The following is a 21091-nucleotide window of genomic DNA, read 5'->3' as shown; positions in this document are numbered from 1 at the left end:
ATCTTAAGAGACAGATGGACGGACGGACAGACATTATTCTACTTTGTATTCTGAATATGTATATATACCCCAGTTTTTTATGCGGATTTTTGCAAGAATCCAGTACATGAATTGGACGAATTGCCAACCCTAGTAGGTATATATACCTCAGTGAAGAGAGTACTGCTAGTACTATATGTCCTGGATTTACAGCCTGTACTCATCATGGTGTTATTATAGATATGAATGAATATAAACCTCGGTAGAGAGAGTTCTGGTTACTGAGATCTTAAGGGACAGACGGCAGACATTATTCTACTTTGTATCATGTACAAGACAGACAAACAAACAGACAGACAGACAAAGAGACAGACAAACAGACAGACAGACATACAGACAACCAGACAAACAAACAGACAGACAGACAGAAAGACAGACAAACAGACAGACAGACAGACAGACAAACAGACAGACAAACAGACAGACAAACAGACAGACAAACAGACAGACAAACAGACAGACAAACAGACAGACAAACAGACAGACAAACAGACAGGCATATAGAAGACAAACAGACAGACAAACAAACAAATAGACAGACAAACAAACAGACGTACAAACAGATAGACAGACAGACAGACATACAAACAGACGGACAAACAAACAGACAGACAGACAGACAGACAAACACACAGACAAACAGACATACAAACAGACAGACAAACAGACAGACAGACAGACAAACAGACAAACAAACAGACAAACAGACAGACAAACAGACAAACATACTGTTACTTTATTGTATGTATATGTATATATATACCTCAGTAGAGAGAGTACTGCTGGTACTATATGTCCTGGATTTACAGCCTGTACTGTTGTTATGACCCAGGTCAGAGGGATATCCAATATACCCCGCGCAAGTGCCCTCTGGGAATTCCCAACCTAAACAAAAGAAGAATTTAGTATTATAGACAGCTTTCCGCGGATATTATGCAGATGGTATGGCTGAGAACCGGTTCTAATCCAGCGGATATTGATCAGTTTCCGAAGCCTGTACTCATGGTGTTATGATGACCCAGGTCAGAAGGATATCCAATATACCCCGCGCAAGTGCCCTCTGGGAATTCCCAACCTAAACAAAAAGATATTATAGACAGACATATGGATAGACAGAAAACAGATAGATAGACAGACAGATAGATAGACAGAAAGATAGATAGACAGACAGATAGATAGACAGACAGATAGATAGACAGACAGATAGATAGACAGACAGATAGACAGACAGATAGATAGACAGAAGACCGATAGATAAACAGATATACAGACAGACAGATAGATAGACAGAAGACCAATAGATAGACAGACAAATAGACAGATAGATTGTTAGACAGACAGATAAATAGACAGACAGATAGATAGACAGAAGACCGATAGATAGACAGATAGAAAGACAGACAGACACACTGATAGATAGAAAGACAGATAGACAGTCAGACATATATCCAATATACCCTGCGCAAGTGCCCTCTGGGAATTCCCAACCTAAACAAACGAATGTAGTTCAAACTTTTTCTACTAGGGGTCTCACTTGTATTAAGAGGAATTCCTGTACAAGTGCAATTTGGGAGTTCCCAACCTAAATAAAAGAATGTAGTTCAAACTTTTTCCCCTAGGGGTCTCACTTGTATTAAGAGTAATCCTTGCGCAAGTGCCCTCTGGGAATTCCCAACCTAAACACATTTAATTTAGTTCAATCTTTCTCATATTCATCTATCAATATCCGGTGGATTAGAACCAGTTCTTATCCATACGAAAAAAAACTATGTCTAGCATCGTATTATATCCAGTTTTCTATGAATATAAAAATGAACAATCCAAGACCAAGATTAAAACCAGTTTTTTAGCCGGTTCCTTCGGCATCTCGGGGTTAAAAAATTGGTTTTAATCTATATATCTGTCTACCTTTATATCTACCTTTCTGTCTGTCTATCTATCCATCTATCTATCTGTCTATCTATATAAATATAAATATGTACATATCTACTGAAGGGGTAATTTTAAGTATAATCATTGGGAGTGTACATCAATTTATCAGCCATTGTCTTATCCGTTTAGAACCCTGAGTAGTATCCAATTTTTCCAACCAATGATTTTAACAGTTACCTGCATGGATGACATCAAACCCAACAAAAGAACCGACAAAACAAACAAAAAATGGAGTGCCCCACAGGGGTATTTATTTGGACCTGCGTAAAATTTAAATCCAACTGCCAATTGACCAAAACTGGTTTGAGATTCAAAAAATTTTACTTCACATGAAAATTAGCCAATAAAATTTTCAAAATAAAGGTGTTTCAGAATTAGCTTGATTGAACGACTCCTTCTCCCCCTAAATGTCCAATAAAACCTTGGAAACGGCTAAAATGTAAAATTTACAGACCTGCCTGGGTGACATCAACCCCAGTGTTAATTACACTAGACAATGTTTTAAATTGACGTGTTCTTGTTCGTATTCTTAACGATTTTGAAACTTTTATTGGTTGGTTTATTAAAATGTTGTCCAGTCTTATCAACCACTAATTCTAATCTAAAGAAAGGGTAATTTTGTGTATCATCATTAGAATGTGCATCAATTTATCGGCCATTGTCTTATCCCTTTAGTGTAAAATTGTCCTGTTGGTGTTTTATGTTCGATTGTCCTACTTTCTGAATTTGGTTTATTAAAATGGTGTCCATTCTTATCAACCACCAATTGTAATTTAATGAAAGAGGTAATTTAAAGTATCATCATTGGGAGTGTACATCAATTTATAGGTCACCCAGGTTCTACGAAATACCAGAAAAAAAAATCGTTTTACCAGAAAAGTGGTAAAGCTGGTCAACCTGGTAAAATATACCAGTTTCGTGGTAAATTTTACCAGCAAAAATTTTAGCCAAAAAATTAGTCAAATTTTACCATTTTTTTTGTAAAATTTGACGAAACAAAAAAACCCGTTTTTTGTGTTTTAAATAAAAAACAGCTCTTCATAATCAGTTGTAGTACTTTAAAATAATGACTTCTATACAATGAAGCCTAAATTTAAATTTTTTTTTTTTTTTTTAATTTTACCACTTTTGGAAGTTTTACCAAAAATGTGGTCAATTTTACAACTCTATTTTTCAGGTTAAGTCCGAATTTTCGGACTTAGACAAAAAAACGCAATTTGGTCAATTTTTACCAAAAAGTTGGTAAAATTTGACAAGGTATTTTTTTAGGCTAAGTCCAGATTTTTGGACTTTGCCAAAAAAAATGAACTTGGTAAAATTTGACCAACTTTTTGGTAAAAATTGACAAGGTAAATTTTTAGGCTAAGTCCAAATTTTTGGACTTTGCCAAAAAAAAAAACTTGGTAAAATTTGACCAACTTTTTGGTAAAAATTGACGAGGTAAATTTTTAGGCTAAGTCCAGATTTTTGGACTTTGCCAAAAAAAAAAACTTGGTAAAATTTGACCAACTTTTTGGTAAAAATTGACAAGGTAAATTTTTAGGCTAAGTCCAAATTTTTGGACTTTGCCAAAAAAAAAAACTTGGTAAAATTTGACCAACTTTTTGGTAAAAATTGACAAGGTAAATTTTTAGGCTAAGTCCAGATTTTTGGACTCTGCCAAAAAAAAAAACTTGGTAAAATTTGACCAACTTATTGGTAAAAATTGACAAGGTAAATTTTTAGGCTAAGTCCAGATTTTTGGACTTTAACAAAAAAAAAAACTTGGTAAAATTTGACCAACTTTTTGGTAAAAATTTTTACTTTTTATTGAATTTTTTCGCATAAAAGAAGCTAACTTTTTTTTAAAACCTTGAAAATTATTTCATCATTTCTTTTAAAACATCCTCCCGCATCATCAAAAATATATCAAATTTAATATTTACTTATTTGAGCTAGCTTCATACGAATTAAAATTAAAAGAAAAAAAATCCAGGGTGTGTTTACGCAGATGTGCCGTGTGCATTTGAATTTATCGATTTTTCATCTTTAATATAAATATAAGCTTTCGTATATTCCCCTGAATGTTTCTAAAAGAAAGACAGAGATTTCGAATTATAGAGTAATTTCGCTACAAAACTTATATTTTTAAGTTTTGAAATTTATGGCACCTCTGTGCACGCATGCGCTATTGATAAGCTTATGATTATTTGAATATAGAGTGCCAAAAATAATTATTAGTTTTGATTCAATTTAATCAAATATTTTGAATCAAGAAGTAAATTACTACTCAATTTTCTCTAAATATTTAAATTTGTAGAATTTACAATTTGTTTGGAAGATTTTTTTTAAGCAAGATGTTTAAAAATGTGGCAAAATTGTGGAACAACAATGTTTCATGATTTCTATATTTATGTTGTCTTTGCCAACCGGAAATACCACCGCGAGATGGGTTTTTAAAAGATGAATGCCACATTTTTTCGGCGTTTTTTAGACATTAATTGATTGAACGTTGACGATAGAATTTCAAACAGAGTATATAACATAAAAATACTGAATTTTAAATTATTTTTTTAGCAATTTTTCTAATGTCTAACACAGCTCTAAAAAGATGCATTAATTAATATGCAGCAAAAATGGATTGAAGATAATCTTTTTTTTTCTATGAAGGCCGTACCATCAAAAGCGAAATAATTAAATAAATCATTGTATACTCTTTTAGATTTCGCGAATGTCGCGCTTGTTATTCATAGCGTAAAAAATGTCGAAAAAACGCGGCAATATCTTTTAAGAACCCGGCCGGAAATAGATTCTATATGGTTAACAACTATATATATATTTAAATATTTTTTTTTAATATTGAATGCACTATATTTTTTTATATTCTATCGAATATATATTTTATATGTCATTACAAAACTATATTACATTTAATATTAACATTAAAAAAAAAACATCAATTTAAACTTTCGTAACCCTGTATTGGCTTCAGAAGTACAGTTCTACAGAAACCACGGTACACGTTTGAGCTAACCAGCATTGCTCTGCCTAGGCTTTAATTAGAAAGGCCAGGGTATTATTAGTGGTTGAAAAGTTTGTACATTATTATTACAGGTATTGTGTCTTTAAAGGGACTGTGAACGTAAATTTTTCTCATCTTAACATTATCTTATTCATAATATCTCACAGATAGAGCAAAACGCGCTTTTGTTTGCTTAAAAAACGGCTTTTTCCGACGATTTTTATAAGGTACAGGGAAAGGAAGAAATTTTTCGTATTATTTAAAATGTCCCTAGCCTAAAACCTAACCTAACCTAAAATAGTTGTTCGTCGGTAGTCGGGGGGGGGGGGGGGGGGGGGGGGGGACAAAATTGAAAAAAATTGAAAAAAAAATTTCTAAGAGGATAACGCCGATTTTTTCTCCCATTATAGCTAAAATTAAACTTTTTCACATGGTACAGAAAGACATCCTGTTAATTTTATTTAAGAAATAGATATTCCTAATCTAACAATAATTTTATTTTGGTCAGGTTTATGGTAATGAATGTAAAGATGGACGGGCGAACATGGGAGCAGTTACTCTTTATCTTGCAGCAGATAACTCAACTCACCCTCACAGAAACACCACCAAGACGCAGGCACATAGATAATTATTATAGAGAAGTTACGATTTTCTTTAAGTATTTAAGAACAAATTCACTAGCATTTTGCTTGTAAAGAAGAAGTAATGAAATTAGTTTGTTTAGTCAGCACACTAAATCTAAAATAAAGAAAAATTGATATTAATGTAGTTTTGACTTAAACAAAGAGTTTCCAGTATGGCTTTGAAACCGATAAATATCCCCTGGATTAAAAATGGTTCTGGGCCATACTGAAAAATTACGTATTACAGACAATTTTCTATGAACAATAGTCTAGAAATTATATTATCAATACCAGCTTTGTTAGGCCAGTCCTTTGGCCCCTCGGGGCTAACAAAATTGCTATTGATCTGAAAATTTCTCATTTTACCAGTCGCGGAAAGCTGTCTATAATACGACGCGATAAATAAAATCAGAGACAAAAATACCATTTTTAGATAAAAAGTATACTTTATACCTACCTACACACTTAAATAAAAATAGCCTATTTATATTTAATTTGTTCTTGGATCTTTAGTTAATAGTTATCTATGCTTATCAGGGAGGACACCCTTGGAGGAAGGTTGACCCAGGCCATCTTCCAGACCCTCATTGTCACATGGATCAAGGCTAATCTCTATGTTGTTGTGTACTGTGAACTTTGGGATCAGTTTCTAGAGGTAATGTTAGCTATACTATAATTAAGATAACCTGCAGAAATAGATATTTTATTACTTGGATGTTACACTAGATTTTTATTTTCTCTAATAAAGTAAAACTCCCAGTGGGCTAAAATGACGATAACCCTAATTCGCCCCCTTTACTCCATTCCGTCCCGTCCTACTGGATAAACAAACTGACCATTGAATGAGTTTCATGTTAGCAACCTAAATTGACTTCAATTTTTCCACTGTCATCAATATCCACGTATATTCTATATCCATTCCATAATGTTTTATTTGTTCTACAGTACAGGAATCAGATCTATTTGCCAATCGTCCTAAAGACAACCAATGGTTGATTGTACGTCAAGCTTTTAATTTTAAGAGGGATAAAATGAGGGATTTCAAAGGTTTGAGGTTGGTAATCTAATATATTTTTTTTTTAATTTTGAAGGGAAACAAATAAGGGGTTTTACGGGTTGAGTGGAGTTAACACCCTTTAAGCCCCACCCTTTAAAATCTGTATCAAGAATTAAAAATGAAGTTTGGGGACGAATTTTTGCTTCATTAATTTAGATGAATTATTTTTCCACCAACTTTTCTACTTGTCAAAATAAGTTCGTTTGTTTTAGGTTTTGAGTGGACTAACTTTATGGGAAGAATTAATCCGGGAGTGGTTTAAGACTATGGAAACCCTTACCAGAGTGTTAGCTAGACAGGTATATTATTTTTTTAATGTTTTTTCCATTAAAGTTTATAAAAATAATCGATATATTATTACTGGGATGTTGTACCACATTTTCATTTACTCTGATAAGGAGATGCTCACAGCTGGCTAAAATAAAGATACCCCCCTTCTTTAAACCCAATCCTTACCCTACTACTGGTTGAACAAACTGACCAATAAACGAATTTCATGTTAGCAAGCTAAAATAACGACAATTTTTTCCCCCTGTCGTAATATCCACGTATATTCTACATTCATTAGAGTAGGTGGTATTATCCTTTTAGAAATGTAGCGCTCGGCTCCCTAGCCTGCCTAGCCGCAGCGCTCGGCCCCCTTGCCTGCCTAGCCGCAGCGCTCGGCCCACTTGCCTGCCTAGCCGCAGCGCTCGGCTCCCTAGCCTAAAACCTAACCTAACCTAAAATACTTGTTCGTCGGTAGTCGGGGGGGTGGGGGGGGTGGGTACAAAATTGAAAAAAATTGAAAAAAAAATTATAATTATAAAGATATAATTTTGTTAATAATCATTAATGATGTGGATCAATTTATCGGGGATTGCCTTATCCCTTAAAATCCTTGAAGTTTTACCAACAAAATTCCGTTTGTCCCACTGTCTTATTTGAGAGCTTTACTCTCATAAACGTTATCATTGTTATTTTGTGGAAGGGAATTATGTTTTTTGTAAACGCGAAGCTTTTCTATAATTAGTGTTGGATGGCCGGTCTGTATGGACGAAACTCATAGCTATTATCATTAATTCAAGCATGTAGGAATTGTCCTATCTATTTCAAACTTGTTACCTACTGATTATTTTGGTCTAGCTAAAAAGTATAAGGTTTCTTGTCGTATTTTTTTAGTTTCATACCTATAGTTTTTGATTATAACAAATTCTTTTATTTAGATTGTAAAGAAACAAGACCTCAGATCAGCATTTGAAACATAGGGGGCAGTTGAAGAAGTAAGTTACAGAAAAGTTTCGCAGCTTATATTTATCTTTGTAGATCTGTATAATAATACAAACAATATTTTAGTTTCTTTACAACAAAATGGCTGGGTGTTGCCACCCCCTTAAAAGTCAAGGCTTGCCTTCACCTTTTCATTACTTGAATTTTTTGTTTGAAACTTTCACTACTGCTTTTAGTTAGGTTTAGGGAGATCAAGAAGGGTTTAGAATATTCCACAAGGGTAGGAGGTATTTTTAAGTTATAGGGAATTGTTTTGATTTATTTTTACCTTATTGTTATTAAACAAACTTCAGGTCTTGAAGTTATTTTTACTTCACTTTATTTTTTAAGGAAATGAACGGTACATTATATGCCGGTGAACGGCTGAGAGTGGAAATATCCCGGGGACGAGGCAGGGGACGTGGAGGCGGAGGTGATAGGGGGCGCAGTTCTTACAGAGGTAGAGGCCGGGGTGGGGGCGGGGATAGGTATGAAAGACGCAGCCCCCCACATTACTCTAGGAAAGTTTTTGTTTTAAAAAGTAAAAGTTAGAAAATCTTTAGGTAGGCTTATTTATTAAATGTAACGTTTAAAAGCAATGCATTTTTTGTAATTTCGCCATGGACTGACGTACAGTTTTGTTATAAAGTTGCTGCGCTAATAAAACAGCAGTACCTAAGATAAAAAAATTTAAAATTAATCTTCCAAAATACTTACTAAAAATCATCGAATTTTTTTTTTCAAAATGAAAACATTTAAAAATAACAGAGGTGGCTCTAGAGGAAGGGGAGGTGATAAGGGTGGCTTTAGAGGCAGAGGCCGTGGAGGGGACAGGGGTGGTTTCAGAGGACGTGGTGGCAGAGGGGGTGGTAGATCCCCTCCACCAAGGTAAAATTTTAAATTTTAAGATTAGTTTAGATATTGCTAGCGGCTGCGGCCCTAGCATTTAGGGGCTCTGTATTAAAAAGGATAGATAGGGGACAGAAATATAGTCTAAAACCATTCCGTGTCATATGAGAAGCTTTCCTACCTATAAAGGAGAACTCAATCGGTTTAGTAGTTATCGAAATCTTAAGCTAAAGACAAAGAACCTTTTTACTTTAAACAATTTAGTATATAAACAAAATATATTAGTGTAATTTCCAAATTTGCTAACTTTAAATGCCTACCATCTCTTTTATTGCTTTATTAAAGATTTTCTAAAATTACAATAACTTTCCTACCTAGATATGCTCTTTTTTATTAGTTCTTCCCTTTTCTACCAATCAAAAAATTTTAAAAACCTTTTTTTTAATGAATTTTAACTTTTTAAGTAAATTATTTTTATTTTTTCAGGTATGAGAGGAGAGATTGCTACGGACCCCCCTCACATTACTTCACAAGGGAGGCACACCCCAGGGGCGACTACTCCCCTCCACAACAACGTTACAGAGGCCCCCCACCGCCAATGAGGGATATGTCGCCACGAGGACCCCCCCCGCGGACCTCCTCCCCCCCACCACAGAGAATATTCCCCGTCACCCAGGAGGGGACCTCCCGGTAGGGGCCCAGGGATTACTCACCTGAACCAAGAGGTCGGCCACCCCCAAGGTAAAATCAAATTTATATCAGGGATGTAAAGGGATAAGTCAATGGCCGATAAACTGATGAACATCAACATCGATGATACATAAAATTAGTGGTTAAAAAACGTTTGAACACTCAACTTATTGAAACAATAAATCAAAATTTAATTAACTCCCCAAAGTAGTTACCTAAGCCAATGAATAAGAAAACGTTATAATAAGAAGAAAATAAAGCTTTGGGGACTAGTGTAATAAACAGTCCACTTCCTTCCTTCATTTAATCCTCCATAACTTAGGACCCCGCGTTCCACGACTCCATACGCCACGTGAAGCATATAATCAGTAATGCATCATCCTATTATATAAAGCAGTAAGACTTTTTTTCTAAATAACTACTGATCCGATTGGGTTCTCTATTTTAGGTAGGCATCACATAGGTCCTGAGTTGGTTTTATTCTATTTTCTGATCATATTTAAGCCTTAAGATGGATTTTTTTTACTTTTTCTATTGAAACTAAAATAAAAAAATGTTGGGATCTATTTCAACTCACCACTAACTCAAGTGCCCCTAGAGGCCTCTAGGGGCTTAGTTACTATTGACCATACACTGTATTATCTTAGGTTGCGGCGGAAACCGGCTCCGATGCTGTACATCCTGGCTATGGATTTCTCTCCGAGAATGTCGAGTTTGCTAATCTTTGCCAGGTAAATGCAGGGAGGGAGGGGACAATGGGCTGTTAACTACACGTGTCCCCAAACTTTTATAATAACGTATTCTTATTCGTTGGCTTAACAACTTTGGGGATTAAGTGATCCCTGATTGGTTGGTACATTAAGTTGAGTGTCCAAACGTATCAACCACAAAAGGTAATCTATGTAAGGGGTAATTTTGTGTATCATCAATGGGGTTGTACATGTACAGTACATCAATTTGTCGACCATTGTCTTATCCCTTAAGATTCTTGGGTAAATGGATATATTATTACCTGGATGTTACACCAGTTTTTCATGTACTCTAATAAAGCGGTACTCACAGCGGGCTAAAATAAAGATACACCCTTATTCCTCCCTTACAACACCCCCTTACCTCCTTCTGGGTAAACGATCTGACCAATATATGAAGTCCATGTTAGGAACCTAAATTCATGACAACAAATTTCCATGATATGTCATTAATAATATCCACGTGTATTTTATATCCCTGGACAGGTAATATTTTCCATTTGACTGCAGGGAGGGAGTGGATATTAGACTGGAAGTTATACTGGTACCCAAAGTTTTATAAACACGTTAGCTCACAACTTTAAATCTTGATTGGTTCATTCAAACTAGCAGTGTCTGAACTAATCTAAGGTGTTGTTTTGTTCAATATATTTGGGGATTTATATATGTATATTTCGTTCATTATCTTGTCCACGGTCATTAGTGTGAGGAATGGGGTTGACAACACACCCCTTAAAATTAAAATTATGTAGATTCCCCCCCCCCCCGTTTTTTAAAAACCTCTAAGATTACATCCCTTCCCGTAAAAACCCTGTGCAGACTGTACTGCTTACGTTTTTTTCTGGTTAATTTCAAGAATGTAATATTATATTAATAAGAATGATACCTACCTTTTAATTTAAATTTTTTTTTTTATCAGGAGAAAGGAGTTATATTTGTTGGTCCACCGTCCACTGCCATTAGAGATATGGGTATCAAGTCTACATCTAAGGTAAATGATAGAGTAGCTACTCAGGAACTTATTTTGGTTGATTTCAAGTAGAAAAAAATAACACTCTATACTATACCGGAGTAACAGGATGTCTGTTCATTTGTCCTGTACGATCTCAATCTTCTGGTCTTCCATAATTTTCAGGGAATGTTTATGCTGTTTTTTTGGCGGGGGGGGGGGGGGGGGTATGACACCGCTTCTTGGAAAAATGACCTCGAATATTTTCATTGGTAAAAACCCTCCAACCATCCTCTTTTAAGACGAAACACAAGTAGGCTCTAGGAAAAGCAACTGTGTATTTAAAAGAAGTCTGTCGTTACAATTTTTCTAATATTTAACCTGTTTTTTAGATGATCATGGAAGCCGCTAACGTACCTGTAATCCACGGTTACCACGGAGAGGACCAGAGCCTGGACACCTTGAAGGCGGAGGCAGACAAGATCGGGTTCCCTGTTATGATGCCGAGTAGTATGGACACAGCATGTTCTTGTTAGCCAGGGATGTTGTTACTGCTTATGTTTTCCAGGTAAGCTTTCCCTTTATTTTTTCTCGTTCTGCGTTTTCAAAGATGTTTAGTTAGATAAGTTTGCTGATTTTTTTGCCACGTGTCAAGATGCCTGTAGGAAATGAATGAGGGGGGAGAGGGGGAGTTGAACCTACACACTTTTATTTTTGCTTTCAAAAGAAAAAATTTAGGTGTGAGAGTAAGGGGGGGGGGAAGTTCTGACACATTTGCGTAAACAGCGAGTATAGGCTTTATCTTTGGGACGGACGGACGGACGGACGGACGGACAGACATCGTTCTACTTTGTATTATAGATTAGATATTTAGTAGGGAGGGATGGGACATTGGGCTGTAAATTACACTAGCCCCCAAAGTTTTCAAATAACATTTTCTTATTCTTTGGCCTAACAACCTTGGGTACTTTTATTGATTTTTTATTGGTTGGTTCATTAAGTTGAGTGTCCTAACATTTCAATCACTTATTGTAATCTACAGAAGGGGTAACGATGTGTATCATCATTAGAGATGAACATCAATTTATCAGCCATTGTCTTATCCCTTTATATCCCTGTAATTATCTAATTAACTAATGAGCAATTTTATTCCAGGTTGAAAATCAGTGATACGAGGTCGAATGGGGCCGGTGCCAGGCAAATCCTGGAGGTTGCGCAACAGTTTTCGCGGCCAGAGCAGTAGAATCAAGAAAAATATGTTTAAGTGTTGTTTCAATCAATAAAATAATAATGAAAACAATTTTTTTTTTATTTTTGCGATTCGTGTACAAGCAATGTTTTTCTATAATTAAGGTCGTTTTTTACCACTTTCTCGTGATTTTTACCACCCGTTTTTACCACAATTATTGGTAAATTTTTACCATATTTACCCTATTTCTGGTAAAATTTTACCAGTTTAGGGCAAAAATATTACCAGGTGTTGAACAGTTTTACCACTTTTTCGGTAAAATCTACCAGAAATTTGCGGTAAATTTTACCAAAAAAGTGGTAAAAATTGGTCAAAATCTGGTATAAATTTGCGTCCTAAAATGGTAATATTTTACCGGAAATCTGGTAAAATTTTACCGATAATTGTGGTAAAAATCGATGGTAAAAAGCGTGAGAAAGTACCACTAAAAGTGTTTTTACCACGGTTACGGTAAAATTTTACCACCTTTTAAATCGTATAGGCTGGTAAAATTTTACCATAAAAGTGGTAAAAACTAGGTTTTTTTATGGTATTAATTCCGTCCTGGGCATTGTCTTATCCCTTCAGATCTCTTCAAACTAGTAGTGCCCAAACATATCAACCACTAATTATAATAAAATGAAGTGGTAATTTAAAGTATACTTAATCATTGGGGATGTACATCAATTTATCAGCCATTGTCTTATCCCTTTAGATCCTTGAGTAGGTAGTGTCCAAACAAATCAACCACTAATTATAATATAATGAAAGGATAATTTAAAGTAAACTTAATCATTAGGGATGTACATCAATTTATCATCCATTGTCTTATCCCTTTAGATCCCTGCAAACTAGAAGTGTTCAAACTTTTCAACCAATTAAGAAATCGGAGTTACCTGCACGGGTGACATCAAACCCAACAAAACAAAAAATTGGAGTGCCCCAGGGGTGTTTCTTTGGACCTGTGTAAAATTGAAATCCAACTGCCAATTGACCAAAACCGGTTTGAGATTAAAAAAATTTTACTTCACATGAAAATTAGCCAATAAAATTTGCAAAATAAGAGTACTTCATAGTTATCTTGATTGGAAGACTCCTTCTCCCCCTAAACGTCCAATTAAACCTCGGGAACGGCTAAAATGTAAAATTTACAGACCTGCGCGGGTGACATCAAACCCAGTGTCGAGGCCCAGCGTCGAGGGCGCTGAACTTGTTGACAGAGGCCCCTCCGCAGGCAGCTGTGGCTGCAGCTCCGGCTCCGGCGGCGGCAGCGCCGGCCATCCCGCAGGTGGCCGCCAGACTGCCGCCGCCGCGACTTAATATTGAGAGTCTATTATTATTATCAATCAAATCACTCATTTTTCGTTTAGCTTTCAGCTTGGTAACTAATAATCACTTGAAAGTATAAAGGAAACTTGATTCTGAAATAAAGGTAAAGTTTTAAGCAATTGGACACTTTTATACGTGGTAATGTATATCTATCTATCTGTCTGTCTGTCTATCTGTCAGTCTGTCTGTTAGTCTATCTATCCATCTATCTATCTATCTATATGTCTACCTATCAGTATATCTATATATGTCTATCTATCTATATGTCTATCTTACTCTATCTGTCTCTATCTGTTGATCTATCTGTCTATCTTTCTGACTATCTATCTGACTACCTATCTGACTATCTATCTGTCTATCTATCTGTCTATCTATCTGACTATCCATCTGACAATCTATCTGACTATCTATCTGACTATCTATCTGACTATCTATCTGACTATCTATCTGACTATCTATCTGACTATCTATCTGACTCTATCTGACTATCTATCTGACTATCTATCTATCTGTCTATCTGTCTGTCTATCAATCAATGATAACTATTAATCACTTGAAGTATAAAGGAACCTTGATTCTGGAAAAAAAGGTAAAAGTTTTAAAGCAATAGGACACTTTTATCAGTGGTAATGTATAATTGTATATCTATCTGTCTGTCTGTCTATATATCTGTATGTCCATCTATCTATCTATCTATCTATCTATCTATCTATCTATCTATCTATCTATCTATCTATCTATCTATCTATCTATCTATCTATCTATCTATCTATCTATCTATCTATCTATCTATCTATCTATCTATCTATCTATCTATCTATCTATCTATCTGTCTGTCTATCTATATGTCTATCTATCATCCTGGAAAATGAAATTAAACGAAAAGTGATCACATAAAATAAACCCTCCTAAAAATTATAATCACAAGACATAACTAAATCCTAATTATGAAACATTGCACAGCTAACTGCGTCTTAGTAATGAGAAACTGATAAAAATATGTTTATTTATTTATTAAAACAAGGATGACAACATACACAAAAGCGAAGTCCCCAAAGTTTTATAGTAAAGTTTTCTAAATAATTGGAGACTATCTAATTTTGATTTTGGTTGCTTCTAAACCTTTTGAACCAATAATCGATAACCCCCCCTCCCCAATTAATCTCTCTCCCCTCCGCTCAAGTGCCCCCAAAAGGCCTCTAGGGGCACTTGAGGTAGTAAGTGATCGAATTCAACCCTCACTTTTATTGTTTTAGATTTTTAAAAAAGTAAAGTCCACTACCCCCCCCCCCCCCTTCTAAAAAATAGTTAAAAACCTTCCCAGAACCTAAAAGAATTTTTGATTTATAGGCGGAACATTGGACAGTTAGTTAAACTAGTCCCCAAAGTTTTATTATAAATGTATTTCATAAAAGGTATAATTTTGTGTATCATCATCGGGGATGTACATCGGCCATTGTCTTATCCCTTTAGATCCACGGTTCTTTACAGTTATCTAAAGCATTGTATTACAGACAGCTTTCCGCGGATATTATGCGGATAGTATAGCTAAATGAACCGGTTCTATTCCAGCGGATATTGATCGGTTTCAATAATAAGTAAGTTAGGAAGCAGCTTTGCTCCTAATATAATTTGTACCATATTATAGACAGCTTTCCGCGGTTAATATGCGGATAGTATAGCTAAGAACCGGTTCTAATCCAGCGGATATTAATCGGTTTGGGCGCAGCTTTGCTCCTATTATAATTTGTATCATATGACACAGTTAGAAATAATCAAATCATGCGCTTATCATTTCAAGTTGTGTGTGTGTGTGTGTATGTGTGTGTGTGTGTAAGTGTGTGTGTGTGTATGTATGTGTGTGTGTGTGTATGTGTGTGTGTGTGTGTAAGTGTGTGTGTGTGTGTGTATCTTTTTAGGTCAATTATTAAAAAAAAATTCCATAAATGTTAACAAATAATGGATTTATTGATTGAGGAAAGTTTGTCTGTGTGTCTGTCTATCTATCTATCTTTCTATCTATCTATGTATCTGTCTATCGACCTGTAACAATCTGTATTATCTATCTGTATATTTATCTATCTGTCTATCTATCTGTCTATCTATCTATCTATCTATCTGCCTATCAATCTATCTGTCTATCTATCTGTCTATCTATCTGTCTATCTATCTGTCTATCTATCTTGCTATCTATCAGTCTATCTGTCTGTCCATCTATCTATCTGTCTATCTATCTGTCTATCTATCTATCTATCTGTCTGTCTATCTGTCTATCTACCTGTATCAATTTGTATTATCTATCTGTATATTTATCTATCTGTCTATCTATCTGTCTATTTGTCTTTCGATCTATCTTTCTATCTTTCTGTCTATCTATCTATCTGACTAACTATCTGCCTATCTATCTGTCTATCTGTCTGTCTATCTATCTGTCTATCTATCTGTCTATCTATCTGTCTATCTATCTGTCTATCTATCTGTCTATCTATCTGTCTATCTATCTGTCTTTCTATCTGTCTATCTATCTGTCTATCTGTCTATCTGTCTATCTATCTGTCTATCTATCTGCACACCCCACCCGAAGGCGTGTTAGTTTAGAAAAAAAAAACCGCAGAAACGGTTTACACAGGATGTACTGGGACCTTATGGTGAGTTCAGAACACGCTTTCCCTAAATTGAGTTAGTACCTTCCCATAGTAGTAAATTTTAAAATTACTTTTGGTGATCAAATTTTACTTTTATTTTTAGACCACCTTCACCTAACCTGCTTTATTGTCTTATTTTGTCTTTCATGTTAATCATGCAAATTCGTTCACATTACATTTGAAATGACAGATATTGGAGCTTTCTAAAAAGGTCTCTAACATTTTTCTAGCTCTAATACTTTTTGAGATATCTTATTTCAAAGTATGGTTGTACAATCATCTTTTACACTGCAAAAAGTTGAAATAAAAAATTAGTTATTTTAGAGAAAATTACAAGTATCTTCATGTAAATCTTTCTAATTTTGCTCCAAATTTACCAAATTGGACAGTTAAGGTGCCTAAAACTATCTACATTCAATGGACAATCCAAATCCACACTTTTTAAGACTTTTTAAACATATATCCATTTAAAAAACGTCAATTCTTTAAAAAAATCCATAAATATTACCTAACTAACAAACAAATAATTACATCTTATGACAATATCCCCCCAGTCAGGGATCTAAAGGGATAAGACAATGGCTGTTAAGGATGGGGGGGGGGGCGTTATTACATCTAAACTTAAACAGTGAGCAAAATGGTCTAAATATTGAGCTTTAAATATTGGTACACAAGCCTAGTACAATAGGTACTACATCAAAATAAAATAAAATAAAAAAATTTGCATCTTCAGGTTAGGTAAGAAAATCCTGCTAAATGTGATTTTAAGGCCTTTTTTGACTTAAAATGTTATTTCCGGGAAATAACACAAGTATTGTTATGATTTTCATCTTAATATTCGTGGAAAAATTGTCTTAAATACGATCCTTTACATTATTTTTTTCAGCTAATAACTGGTTCTAATCCAGGGGATATTTATTGGTTTGGTAGCCATACTGGAAAAGATTTTGAAGTCAACAAATGAGAAAAATTAAACATTTTTTAAAGGGGGGGGGGGGGGGGCGAAAGTGACACTTTTTGAAACCAAAACTAAAAGTCAAAGGAACTCAACTAAAAAAAGAGTTACAGGTCTGACATTTTGCATGGCAGTTGCTTTATAGGGGTACAATATGGAACTATGAAAAAACGGCGGCGCAACCGCCGAAAACCGCCGAGAAAAGGCAAAACAAAATTCGGCGGGAAACGGCGGTCTTCGGCGGTTGCGCCGCCGTTTCTTCACAGTTCCATATTGTACCCCTATAAAGCAACTGCCATGCAAAATCTCAGACCTGTAACTCTTTTTTTAGTTGAGTTCCTTTGTTGACTTTTAGTTTTGGTTACAAAAAGTGTCACTTTCGCCCCCCCCCCCCTTTAGAGCCTCCTACATCCCCTTAGAAATTCGCATTCTGTTACTTTTTATTAGAAGTGAACTCTATCAGGGAAGTAGAGGGACAATGGGCTGTTTATTACACTAGTCCCCAAAGTTTTATGATAACATTTTCTTATTCGTTGGCTTATCAACGTTGGTGACCTTAGCGAATTTTGATTAGTTGGTTCATTAAGTTAATTGTTAAAACATTTCAACCACTAATTCTAATCTACAGAATGGGTAATTTTATGTATAATCATTGGGGATGTATAACAATTTATCGGCCATTGTCTTATCCCTTTAGATCCCATGGATTAAACTCAATACAATATTTTTAAACATCGTACTTTGTATAATAAATGCTTTAACATGTGAAATTCAATACAAAGACAAACTTTTCCAATCCGATTAAAATCCGCTGGATTAGAACCAGTTCTCAGCCCTGCTATCCGCATAATATCCGTGCGGAAAGTTGTCTATAATACGATGCGATAAATAACTAATCATCATATGATATCATCATTAATATTATTTATGTTGTGTTTTTTCAGGGATCTAAAGGGATAAGACAATGGCCAATAAATTAATGTACATCCCCCCGATTATGTTAAAGCAAAATTACCCCTTCCAAACCAACCATACAAAATTCAAAAGTTATTAATCCAATGAATAAGAAAACATTATTATAAAACTTTGGGGACAAGTGTAATAAACAGCCCAATGTCCCCTCCCTCCCCCTGCGCGCTATCAACAGAAAGCACCTTGATGTGCCCTAACCCCCCCCCCCCCCCCCCAACCAAGGGAGAGGTAGGTTTCGGGTAAAATCCGTAAAGGTGTGTGTTTTAAGGCTTAAAAATAGTAGTAGAACGATAATATTCACTAAATATGTGTACTTCTTAGTGAATCGAACTATAGACAACAATCTTTTTAAAAAGTTAACATAAATTTTTATCATTCTACTACTGTTTTTTACTTATGAACACATAAGCTTTACGGATTTTACCCGAAACCTTCCTCTCCCTTAAAAAAAAAAAAGTAGTTTTAAGTTTGTTTGTTTATTTATTACCTACCTAGGGTTAGGCTAGGTAAGGTTACGATATTGGGTTTTCCCGCAGGGCTTAGGTACCTAATTTTTTACTTCAAAATTAAAAATTTTGTCTCTTACCACAAAAATAGCAGTTTCTTGGAAAATTGGGGTGGGCGGAAAATTCATCAAAATAGCCTAAAACCACCCTATAACAATTACAAAAATTAGAATTGTAATTTCTGAGATCTTAAGCTTCAGAGAATAGTTATTTTTCGCATCGTATTATAGACAGCTTTCCGCGGATATTAAAATTAAAAAAAAACTGCTATCAATTTTATGATATTCATTTAAATATTCGTGGAAAGTTGTCTGTAATACGATGCAAATACAGGATTTTTCAGTATGGCTAACCAAACCAGTTCTAATCCAGCGGATATTAATCGGTTTTGAAGCCATACAGGCACAAACTCATTACCATGCACTTGGGACATCGTGAAAAAGGTCAGGCAATCAAAGGGTTGATTGTCTATCTGTCGAATGGACTCTTTAAACTGCAATTTTAAGGGGATGAAAATTATATATGCTGGTCTCCAAAGTTTTGTAATTCCATTTGCTAGCCTAAAAAGTAAAAACGGGAATAGTCACTTACGTGGCAACGCCCCTTAAGGGGCGATTCGTCGTATTTTTAAAATGGCTTTTTAGGGGTTATTTTAGGTTAGGTTATATTGGGTTAGGTGATTGTCCCACAGGGTTAGGCAAATGGCCCCGCAGGGTTAGAGTCCCCTGCATTGGCTAGAAATAGGAGAAAAGCTACTGTGAAAAATACAAAGAATCGCCCCTTAAGGTGCGTTGCCACAAAAGGGACTATACCCGTAAAAACATTGGGGACTTAAATAGATCCTTAAAGATCATAAACTCGATTTTAATTACCATGTAAAAAGTGTCAAAACTTTTACACCATTAGTTTTAATCTATATAAGGGATGATTTTGTCTTATCATAATTGGGGAAGGGGGGGGGGGATTAGAAACTTTATATATTTATTGTCTTATCACTTAAAATCCCTGAATATTAAAATTAAAAAATAAACATAGGTACCTATCCTATCTATAATACAAAGTAGAACGATGTCTGTCTGTCCGTCTGTCTGTCCGTCTGAAGCTTAAGATCTCGGTAACCACTGAACCGAATGGGCTCTACTCTTCAGGGAATATACCTACTGGTCCTGTGATGGTTTTAAGCTATTTTCTTGGGGGGGTGGGACACCCCCAACCCCCCAAAAAAATGAAACCCCCCCCCCAAAAAAATTTTTTTTTTTACTTTTTCTTTTTAAATCTAAAATACCAAAAATTAGGTTGATCAAACCTCTTGGGGCAAAGCCCCTAGGGGCTAGGGGCGAAGCCGCTAGTTAGGTATATAAAGTAGTAAGCTAATTTTGTCTGTAGCGAAGGATCTTGCTAACCACTGAACCGATATGGTTCTCCTTAACAGTGAAGCTTCTTATAAGTCAAGGGAAGGTTTTTAACTATTTTTTTAACTGCACCCCCCTCCTCATGTTTCCCTAGAGGCCTCTAGGGGCGTAGCCGCTAGTTAGGTATATTAAGTAGAATGATGTCTGTCCGTTCGTCTGTCTTTTTGAAGCTTAATATCTCAGTAACCACTGAACCGATTGGGCTTTACTCTTCCGGGAATATAGTCCTATTGTATAAAGTAGTAAGATTATTTTGTCTGTAGCTTAAGATTTCAATAACAGATTAAGTTCTCAATTTTATGGAAGCTTCGCATAGGTCCAGGGGTGGTTTTAGGCTATTTTTCTACGTCGTTTCAATATTTCGATCCCCTGTAGTTAGATTTTTTGTCTGTAGCTTAAGATTTCGATAACTAGGTACTATACCCATATGGGTTCTTAATTTTATAGAATCTTTACAGGGGGGGGGGGGTCAGAGATGGTTTTAGGCTATATCTATGTCATTTAGAATCCCCTGTATTAAGATTTTGTGTCTGTAGCTTAAGATTTCGATAACTAGGTACTATACTATTACCCATATAGGTTCTTAATTTTATGGAAGCTTTACATAGGTCCAGTTATGGTTTTAGGCTATTTCTTTGTCATTTCGAATCCCCAGGTTGCTAAGAGCACTGCCAAAAAAACGAAAGTAATATATATATTTTTTGGGGGGTGGAATACTTTCCGAGGACCTTATATTAGGCTACATTGTTAAGGAAAACCATATCGGTTAGCAAGATCCTTCGCTACGGAGAAAAAAACCTCACTACTTTATATAATAGCCTATCCTATATTTATATTAAATAGTGAGATTTTTTCGTCTGTAGCTTAAATTTCAATAACCGATTGAGTTCTCAATTTTATGGAATCT

The 21091-nt window shown here is 35.2% G+C and overlaps 3 protein-coding genes across 11 annotated transcripts in view; 1 reads left to right on the top strand and 2 right to left on the bottom strand.

Annotated features, from left to right (window-relative positions):
- LOC145307499 (uncharacterized) overlaps nucleotides 1–19205 on the bottom strand; it is a 23696-nt gene extending 4491 nt beyond the window's left edge. Inside the window, exons 1-3 of the mRNA XM_080149955.1 lie at nucleotides 19190–19205; nucleotides 13522–13680; nucleotides 803–924 (exon numbers count right to left, since the gene is read on the bottom strand). Coding sequence (XP_080006081.1) covers nucleotides 803–924; nucleotides 13522–13680; nucleotides 19190–19205 — 297 coding nt within the window. The remainder of the gene's footprint in view (nucleotides 1–802; nucleotides 925–13521; nucleotides 13681–19189) is intronic.
- Nucleotides 1–21091, bottom strand: part of LOC145307377 (uncharacterized) — a 449599-nt gene that overhangs the window by 340916 nt on the left and 87592 nt on the right. The gene's annotated exons all lie outside the window — the stretch shown is intronic.
- On the top strand, nucleotides 4841–12437 carry LOC145307379 (uncharacterized). 3 transcript variants are annotated; one of them, XM_080149795.1, is made up of 11 exons: nucleotides 4841–5064; nucleotides 5481–5588; nucleotides 6133–6250; nucleotides 6865–6951; nucleotides 8252–8421; nucleotides 8669–8788; nucleotides 9236–9490; nucleotides 10087–10170; nucleotides 11108–11179; nucleotides 11530–11705; nucleotides 12293–12437. In XM_080149795.1, exons 2-7 carry the CDS (start codon nucleotides 5485–5487, stop codon nucleotides 9441–9443), a joined length of 807 nt encoding a protein of 268 aa, XP_080005921.1. In that variant the 5' UTR covers nucleotides 4841–5064; nucleotides 5481–5484; the 3' UTR covers nucleotides 9444–9490; nucleotides 10087–10170; nucleotides 11108–11179; nucleotides 11530–11705; nucleotides 12293–12437. The 3 variants fall into 3 exon arrangements, with proteins under 3 accessions (XP_080005921.1, XP_080005924.1, XP_080005923.1); XM_080149798.1 differs by lacking the exon at nucleotides 9236–9490; XM_080149797.1 differs by lacking the exon at nucleotides 10087–10170.

This window comes from Acartia tonsa, chromosome 15 (genome assembly GCF_053477335.1).
Source record: "Acartia tonsa isolate MP-2025a chromosome 15, ASM5347733v1, whole genome shotgun sequence".
NCBI lineage: Eukaryota > Metazoa > Arthropoda > Copepoda > Calanoida > Acartiidae > Acartia > Acartia tonsa.
This window is presented reverse-complemented; position numbering and strand designations above follow the sequence as displayed.